General features: G+C 44.4%; 1 protein-coding gene across 1 annotated transcript in view; it reads right to left on the bottom strand.

Annotated features, from left to right (window-relative positions):
- Positions 1 to 9,866, bottom strand: part of FNDC1 (fibronectin type III domain containing 1) — a 97,865-nt gene that overhangs the window by 1,886 nt on the left and 86,113 nt on the right. Inside the window, 4 exon segments of the mRNA XM_006152238.3 lie at positions 981 to 1,103; positions 2,856 to 3,017; positions 3,761 to 3,790; positions 5,382 to 5,461. Of these exon segments, the coding sequence (XP_006152300.1) occupies positions 981 to 1,103; positions 2,856 to 3,017; positions 3,761 to 3,790; positions 5,382 to 5,461 (395 nt within the window).

The raw sequence follows: 9,866 nt of genomic DNA, 5'->3' as shown, positions 1-9,866 counted from the left end.
GCTCTTCCCTGGGTCTCCACCTTGACAGTCGATCCTGCAGATTTAGGACTTTTCAATCTCCACAATTCCAAGAGCAGATTCCTTAAAATCTGTCTCTCAATAGATAAATAAATAACTAAATAAATAGTGCCTACTGATTGTGTTTTTCTTGATGACAGAATCTTGACTAATACACTTATCTTACTGTTTTATGTTTTTAGTGTATTTTAATTCTTTGAAAATGGGTAATTCACATAGCAGGTTGTAGTATTTTTTTTCCCTCAAGTTGAAAAATCTGGTGGATCAAACATCTCATGTCCTGAAAATGCCTGGTTGCTAAGCAATGAGGGCATAGTGGAAAACACAGGGGGGTTTTGCCAGTTGTTGTTTATTTGTTTGCAGGGGTGAGGGAGTTAATAACAAAGTACAAGTTGTTAACCTCTGAGATTAGCGTCCTCTTCCCTGGCATGTAATGCCGTAAGCACACGGCTGGTATCCTGTCCCCTGAAGCATATGAGGGTGGCTCACATACGCTTACCGTTGCCTTCTCTGTGCGTTCCCTCATGCCTTTCCTCACCTGGAAGGCCCTCTGTCTTTGCATGTTCATCCAGTCTTTAAGACTCTGTCCAGACTCTATCTCTTGCAAAAACCTTCCTTAAGAGCCTTGAGTGGTTTGTGTCCTTTGAATTCAAACGGTGACTATAATACGCAGTTACCTGACAATCAGGCATCACACGACAGTGCTCTTGTCACTATCTGCACTTTCGGAGTTTCACTCTCAGTGCTTCCTCACTTATTTATTTTTCTCTTCTCAGTTATAGAACATGTTCCTGAGAGAGAGGATGAGGTCTGATACTTTGCTGATTCTTTATTTTTATTTTTATGGTCCAGTGTGATCCTAGGACCCATCGTCAGATGGCAAATCAAAGGCAAGGCTAAGTGAATTTCGTCCCTATGTTAATCGCCACTCCAACCCTCCACGTGACATTTGTGCACGTTACCTTGAATGGTGGGGAGAGCTTCCACATAGGACTGGGGCCCTGTTCGTCCATCCAGATGTGAATCCACAAATTGGCAATGGTCTTCTCCTCTTCCCCAGCTGTCTCCAATGCTGTAGAATGTATCTGCATAAGGGAATTTCAAGGGTCAGTGCCTACTCAAAGAATGCCAAGGCTAGTTTAGGAGTTAGTACAAGCTTTGGAGACCATTTGAATTGGGAACATTACTTAAACTGTGTGCCGGACTTGCTATGTCTGAAAGACGTCGACAAAGGCAACAATCTCATAAAGGCTGCAAGAATCCAGCCACATCATGCATGCTAACTACGTGACAAATACTCAGTAACCGGATACTACTCCTACAGGCAGTTTCAGCCTCTAAGTGTTCATTTAAAAAAAAACAAATGGAGACAACTATGATAGAAAACTGTAATTATGAAAAGCAGGAAGGTCTGTAAAAATGGAAGAGCCCATTTTCACACACAACTAGAGGGTGTGCCTCCACGATACAGGTCGCTGTCCGAGGTCCTGAACCGCAGCTACACAGTAGGGCGAGGTTGTCTCCCAGACCCGGGACACCAGAGATACTGTGCCCGGGAAGCAGGGAGGATGAGGGCGGAGGGAGAAGGAAGGAAACCGTAGACAGACGACAGACTGTGGTCGTTGGGAGGGGCATACAGAAAGTGCCAGAGCAGGGGAACCAGGGAGGTTTGTTTTGACACTACCTTTAAATGATAACTGCTAGGAAGAAAAAGAAATGTAAAAAATAAATTAAAACAAAACAAAAACAGAACAAAACAAAACAAAAAAAAACCACAACTGACCAGTGACAAAATACAAGCCAGCTAAGGGAGAATTTAAAAGTTGGGTATACACGGGACCAGCAGTTAGCGTAATGGCTATGTCGCTGGACTCCCACGTAGTCAACTGCGGTTCGAGTCCCGGACCTGGTGGCTTAAACTCACGCCGGGCGCGTGTGTGTGCATGCCCAAGATCCCGAGAGGAGAATGGAGGAGAAGGGATTGCGGCGTGGCCATGATTTCTCGCTTTCTATCTCTCTGTCTCTGTCTATCTGGCGAGCACACATGCCCTATAGCAAAAACCTCTCCAAAAAGAAAAAAAAAATTGGGTATACTAAAAAGCCAAAGGTTGAACAAGTTTTCAAATAAAACATGAGTGTGTAGGTGGATGAGTCAAAGCCAGCTGGGTAGAAATGGCCTCTTGAAGTGTTGGCAGCTCCAGGTATTCAGGTATTGTTGTGAGCCCTACCACGCTGGAAATGGTGTGGTCTTTATCTCGACATGGAGCAAACAGTACAGCTGATATGCCAACTGCTACTTTTTTTTTTTCCTGAAAACTTGTGATGGCAGGGACTGGAAGCAGGAACTTTTCCTCAATTCATCCAGCTTATGCTCATACTTGTTACTATGGAATTAATGACAAAGAAACTACAGCAATACCCTTGACCCCACCGGGGTCTTGGCACCAGGGTCCACCCCGGCCTCAGCAGATTGTGAGCACACGTGTGCCTGGCATACTCAGGGAGGTCTCCAGACACAAACCTGGAACCTCTCCAGGCGAGTCAACTTCACAGAGCAACACTTTTTACTGCTGTGCCATCTGCAGCCTCAGATGTGACATTTCTGACATATTTTCAACTTCGTTCCCACTGCACAGATTTTTTAAATTATTGAGAGACAATGTAAAAACGAGTAACCCCCAAAAGAGAGTCAGTGAAGCTGGTTCCTATTGAGCCAGAGTAAGTCATCGTAGCTCCAAGTCTCAAATACCTTCTGATGCACCTGCTGTGTCAAGATAGTGCCTCATAAAATCAAGCCTTTCCACACCTTCCCCAGCCAGCCAGCCTCCCAGACCTACCTCTCAGGTTGTCGCTGAGGTAGATCTTGTACCTCAGTGAATTGCAAAGAACGACTCCCACGAATTTCTTATACCATGTCCGCTTCACGTACTGCCGGCCGTGGCAGTCTGTGTAGCCAGGATCATGCTTGAAGGCAAATGGGATCCAGATGGGCTCACCACCTAACAACACAGACACACCCACTCAGTTGGGGTGCTCCAGTGCTTCTTCTTGCACTAAGTCCAGAAAACTGGCCTTCTCAGTGGGCTCCCCCACCCCAAGGCTTTTCTGAGCAGTTTCCCATCTCCTGAATGAGCACTCTCTCTCTTCCTCCTCTTTTGTACCCACATATGTTGGGAGGAAAATCCTTCTACCTGAACATATTTCAGGTGTTTGCCCTTTCATAAGGTGTCCTCAGAGGTAACAGAAGCCTTCACACCTCAAGGGAAGTCAGCTGCAATAGTGGTTGTGCTCTCTGGGATGCGCTAGCCTCTCCCCAAGTCCCTCACACAGATGCCTACTCTTCTTGCCACTCAAAACACCTGCATGGAATTTATGCCACAGGGTTTTCCTAGTTGGTTTGAAAAACAAGGTAAAGCTTTGTTGTACACTTAAATGCACTCCGCTATCTTTCCTGCAATTTAAAATATTCAAAGAGATTATGTAAATAAAGTACCTACTTGATAACTGTTGGCTATCTCACCATGGCTTTTCACAGATTTTCACTGTCATAGCCCTACCAAAAAAGTCCCAGGTCATCGCTTCCCTGGGTCTGGAGGAAGGGTGCAGGGCAACTGTGGAATTTGTCACAAAAATAAATGCAAAAGTGGTCTAGCATTTCTATTTGTGAGTAGTCACAGCAATCTCATGTCTAATATTCAAGTTGATTACTCAGATGTCAAGATTATTAAAAGGAGACACTTACCTGGTGGCCTCACAACCAGCAGGGGATTGTCTGTAGAATGAAAAGAAATCATTAACTTTGTATTGTATTTCACAACCATGCAGTTGTTGAAATGTTTATTGCAACTGAAAGAATTAACCAAACTGGAATAAAGGAAAAGCTTAAGGTTTATTTGATAGACTCCAAAGCAATTCCTTAGTTTTACTTTCTAAGTATTTCCTTTTTGCTACCTACTCTTCTCTGGTTATGTTGCCTTGTATTTACCTAGCAGCTGTGGATCCCTGAAAATAAGATTTTGATATTGGATTCTATAAAATAATCCACACTCCTTTTCTAAAGTCTATCTTCGAAAACATTTTTGACAGTTCCTTGAAAAAGTAACCATGCATCTGTTACATAGTCCATCTTAGATACTTACCCAAGAGAAAGGAACACATACACTCATACAAACAGGTGTACAAAAATGGCTATGGCATATTTGTTTGTAACAACTCCAAAGCAGCAGCAACTCAAATGGTTATCAGCAGGTGACAAAACTGGATAAAGAACCTGTGGCACAGTCACCGTGAGAAACTGCTCAGTAATAATAGAGAAGCAACCAAACATAACACACAACGATATGGCTTCCTTGGTACAGACACACCTCAAAATGCATTCAGGAGTATAGCTTGAAGTACGTGCAGTTACTGTTTGCCATTCATATGTTAACAAGGCTCTTTAACACGTCTGCACCCTTGCCCAAAAAAAGCCATGTCAGGAAATATGAAACTACCTTTTGAAGGAAATCTGCTATAGCAAAAAACTCATGTTTATAAAATGCCATACACTAGGTAAACATGGACTATTTTCTGTTTTGTTTTTTTTTTTTTTTTTCAAAAAGCTATCATATAGTACATTGCTCTTTAGAGTTATACATCCTATGAGTTTTAACACATGGACAGGTTCACAGAACTCCGTCTCAGTCAGCCTGCAGAATGCTCCCCTTGGGTCTCACTTGCACTGTCCCCTGTGCAGCTCCAGCCTTCCAGCCACGAGGCATGGTGCTCTTCAGCTGTTTACAGTACCTTTTTTTCCCCACTCTTCAACTAGATTTTGTGCAGATAGATTAAAACTGATCTTTCTCACATGGTTAAAAACTAGATTTTTACCCTTTTCATTGGGATTTGCCTTTCTGCTGTCCAGGGAACCAGTGAAGACTACTTATAAGTTTATATTTAAGCTTTCATCTAAAAGGAAAAAAATGCTTATTTTATTTATTTTTCAAAAGAATTATTTATTTAACTTTATTTACCATTATTATTATTATTTTAATTTGCTACAGGGCATGCATGCTCACCAGGGAGTGTCAGAAAGAGAGAGGGAAAGTGTGCTCACCAGAGAGAGAGTGAGAGAAAAAAATGAAAAAGCAAGCTGCCAGGTCTGGGAGTTGAACCATGGTCAGCCATGTGGGCATCCAGTGCCTTAACCACCATGCCACCTGTTGGTACCCCACAAAATGCTTATTTTATAAAGAAATATCCAATATGGATCACCAGAAAAGTAAGAATCTTACTTCTTAATTTTTATTGTAGTATAGTCATTTTATAGATTATTTCATTTAAGAAAAATAAAATAGACAAACCAGAAGTGGAGTTGACTGTACCTGATTCTGTAACAAATGAGACTGAAGGGCTGATAGGTCCATAGCCATGAGGATTCTTGGCCTGAACTTTAAAATAATACCTGAAATTGGAAGAAAACATCTTTTAAAAAGACATGGATTTGGTTTCTAGGTAATGAAACATCTCCCCAAACTACTGGGCACCTACTCCCACTGACAGTGGCGGGCTTTGAGTCCTGTTTTTCAAAAACGCATTCAGACACCACTGGTGGTTCTTTGCATTTTTTTCTGAACTTTCACCTTTGGACACTTTTCAAAATAATACAGTTAATGTAACCCAGACAGACAGACAATGGGGAGGGGGAGTATATCAGGTAGTGCTCAGAGAGTGTGTCTCAGCACTGGGATGGTCAGCACTAGGTGCAGCCTGGATGTCGTTGGTGAGACACTCCACTCAGATCCTGCTCTTGGTCCAGCCGGAGGCTCAGGAGCCCCCTGGGGCTCCCCAGCCCAAGAGGGAGAGGCTGGAGTGGAGAACACTAGAGCAGAATTCCAGTTCAGACCTCATTCTTATCACAGAGACCACAGAGAAGAGCAGGGTGTCTGACTCAGTGATGATGCACTCTTGGCTGGCAGGGAGAAGGTGAGCTCACCAGAGACACAGAGGCAAGTCCAGGAAGGAGAGTGGAAAAGGCGTGGAGAAAGGCTTTGCTTTGCGCTAAACTGTCTTGGAACAAAGAATGTGCTCCGAAGCGCACTGTCTGAGTCAGCTAGCTCACCTAGAGAGAGGCCAAGTCCCAAAGAATCTTACTCTTCTCTCATAAGCTAAAAGACAAAAATGATGGTTGGACCATGCCAAGCCCTGTGCCCTCTCGCGGCGCTGTATCTGCGCTTGGTCTCCGGGTTCTCCTGGTTCCGGGTCTCTGGATGCTGGGATGCTCTCTGGCGCTTAGCTGCTCATAGGCACAGGGGACGAAGAGCCCTGGCAGCAGCAGCTCTCCCAGCTCAGGGAGCTCGTGCAGAGCCTTGTCCTTTGGTTTTGGCTAGCAAGAGCATCACACTGTATGTCACAAGGTCTTGATTTGATTAAAGCAGGCCTAAAGAGTATCTGTACTAATTAAAATGCACTGTGTTTTAAAAAGGTTAGTAATGGACGTTGGATTCCACAGGCCAGCTTCACCATTCGGGTCCCGGATGCAGTGGCTTGAGAATCATACTGTGTGTGCATGCATGGCCAAAATCCCCAGAGAATGGATGAGAAGGGTCTGCAATGCGGCCATCCCCCCTGTGGGAGGGTCATTTCTCACTTTCCCTCTCTTTCTTTCTCTCTGTGTCTCTGGTGAACACATGTGCCTTATAACAAAAACCAAACAGAACAAAAATTAAAAACAAATAAATTAAAAATGTAAGTTTTTATATCCAGAGAGCAAAGGGTTTTGCCTGTTGAAACTGCTGCACTGACACGGGGCTCCCGAGATGCCCAGACTGTCAAGGCTTCTCTGTCCTCACAGCACAGGGAGGTACTTTTTCCTTTGAGATTAATTTTTAAAAATTATTTATTTAATTCTACTTGTTATTATTTTTTAATTTGACCAGAGAGAGACAGAGAGAGAGAGAAAGGGAAAGCGAGAAAGCAAGCCACCAGGTCTGAGACTCCAATTGTGGTCGGCCGTATGGGAATCCAGCGCCTTTAGCCACTTTGGGACTGATTACACAGGAAGCAAGAACTAGCTTTGTGGTAAAATTAACCTTCTAAAGTAATTCACATTTCCTTCAGGAGTTTTCTCTTTTCAATTTTAGGTTTCTTTAAAAAAAAAAAAAAAAAAGATATGCACAATTAAGAACATATGAGTTTCCAGATCTCAGTTTCACTCCGCCATCCATGTTTTCCCAACTGTGCACATTTGATGCAGTGGTTGTGAAGTTATTTAAGGCAAATCTCTGCAGGCAATTCATGCAGTGGGTCTGGCATACATCAGTGAGTCTGGTCAAACTTTACAGATACTGTTCTCCTTTTAAAAAGGAAATTAAAACATATGAATGATACTTGTACTCAGAGGCTACCTGGGCTGCTTCCGCTGCACTGGCTCTCAGGCCGGGGCTGGCACGATCCTGATGCCCCCGCCCAGCATTGCAGAGGGAAGCCCTCTGTGCATTCTAGGAGGTGGCCCGGGACTAATGGGCTGGGAGGGGCTCTTCGCATTGATTTGTTTCAGTTTTGTTTTAACCACTAAACCTCAGTATTCTCCAAATCTACCTTCCCGGTTGACAAAACGGTTCCAGAAACCCAGACATGCCAATTCTAAAGGCATATTTCCATTCAAACTTCTCCTGATGGGTCAAAGGAAATTTAAATACCCTGAGTTGAAAAAAAAATGATGTTAAAAAAAAGAGGCAAAATCCCCATTTTCAGAAACCACATTAAGCTTTCTCTGTGGAGTAAAATATGCATTTCCTACTCTAAAGTGTTTTTGCTTCATCCAAGTAACAAAAGTAAGCCTCTCCTTTCTTACACAAGCTCTGAACAGCCTTACCAGGGGCAGGTCTTTGTGCTGTCTGTGCAATTTAAAATATGCAGACTCGCAAGGGTCTTGTGGGACTCCACCTGGTCAGTAAGGTAGTAAGGCTCACTCTGAGTCGACATGAGATCCACCCTTGAGCATCGGAGCAGTAGGTCTCACTCTTTTTCTTTTTTTTTTTTTGAGAGAGAGATTTTTACTATAGTGCACATGCACTCACCAGAAGGACAGAGAGAGACAGAGAGACAGAAAGTGAGAAATCACCCCCCAGGGGGAATGGCCATGCCACAATCCCTTCTTCTCCATTCTCCTCTCGGGATCTTGGGCATGTAAGCACATACACCTGGCATGAGTTTAAGCCACCAGGTCTGGGACTCGAACCACAGTCGACTACATGGGAGTCCAGCGACATAGCCATTACACCAACTGCTGGTCCCAAGCATCGGAGCAGTTCTATCTACACCTTCAAGTGGACTGACCTTATCGCTCCCACACTGACTTAGAAGACAGTTTCCCAAGAGGGGCCCTGAGGACTGATGAGTGACAGAGATGCAGCCTCTACAGACCAGGTATACAGAACACCGGGGGACACTTGAGTAACACAGGGAGGAAAGTGAGTGCCTTCACATCATGTTCTCACTTACACCACCATGTATGTTTACCCACGCTCACCCCGACTCCCACTCCGGTGTGTACGTGATGCCTGGCCCAGAGTAAATCCTCAGTAAATACTTATTGAATGAATCGTGGACACTCATTCATTCCTGTTGAAAGATAAGCATTTATGACCGTGAATGAATGAGTACATGATCATCCTACATAACCGTCTCCTGTCTTAATCAAATCTCAACATCAGTCTGGCAGCAAAAGCTGTGGAAAGAACACAGCCTGGGGGAATCAGGAGACGGAGATTCAAATTCCATTGCAAACAGCCATCTGGCCAAACATCTCCAAGGCTTCTTTTAGCTTCTTGTTCCTTCTAAACTTATGATAGTGTGTGCACACACACAGGAAAGAGAGGGAGAGGGACACCCTTGGCAGAGTCTCGTCACACCACTATCCCCTTTCCTCATCCTTCCAGTTCATCAGGCTCTTGGGCACACGCACACACCCAGTGTGTTTGAGGCTGACCTGGTGGCCGGAACCCGCAGTCGGCCATGCAGCTTCCAGCACTGCAGTTCAGCTCATCACTGGCTGGACCAGCAGGCTGGGCCTCTACCAGCTTCTTCATACTGTGGCTGAGCTAGGAGAGTACAGGCAAATCTGCACACAATAAAATGAACGAATGTCGTACCTGTGGTCTCCAATTGTGTTTTTTTTTTTTCTAGTTACTCAATTTTTCATTCATATTAGGGGGAGAAAAAGAAAAGGCCCTTCTCAACGAATTTATTTATGACTTGTTTTCATTTACCAAATCCTGAAATTCATGGTGGTTAGGGATGCTGAGTTCAAGGGAGCCCAACTGACACATTAAAAGCTCCTTGGGAAAATGCTCAGCTGCTTCAGAAGCCCCTCGGTGCCCCTGGCTGTTGACAAGACTCTCCCCCAGTTAGCATGTGCCTGTTTACTGAGGGTATTTTGCTCCAGGCAGAAAGTGAGAGACCTCTGATCCACTGACACATCACTTTGAGCTCTTTGCTAAGCAAATAGGGCAACGCCACGTAACACTGATGTGCTGCAGACATCGGTACAGGCTTGGGAAAGCCAGTCGCTAAAGATTCAGGAGTCCCACGAGTCTATTGGTACCTTTTCCCTTCCCCGTGTCTATTCATGATACAGTCGTATGTGCACACACTTGAAAGTCAGACCAAGAGTGAGAACAAGACAGGAAGAGAGAGAGAGGACCACCCTCCGGGGTCTGGCCACACTGCAATCTACTTCCTCCAGTACTCCAGCCCATCAGGTCATGGCACTAACACACACTTCTGGTGTGTTTCAGACTGACCAGGTCTGGAATCCAAACCACAGTCACTGTGTAGGCTCAGCTTCCCCTGAGCAGTACATTCCT

Source organism: Tupaia chinensis, unplaced genomic scaffold (genome assembly GCF_000334495.1).
Source record: "Tupaia chinensis unplaced genomic scaffold, TupChi_1.0 Scaffold000346_1, whole genome shotgun sequence".
NCBI lineage: Eukaryota > Metazoa > Chordata > Mammalia > Scandentia > Tupaiidae > Tupaia > Tupaia belangeri.
The sequence above is the reverse complement of the archived record's forward strand: the minus strand, read 5'-3'. Positions and strand labels throughout refer to the sequence as shown.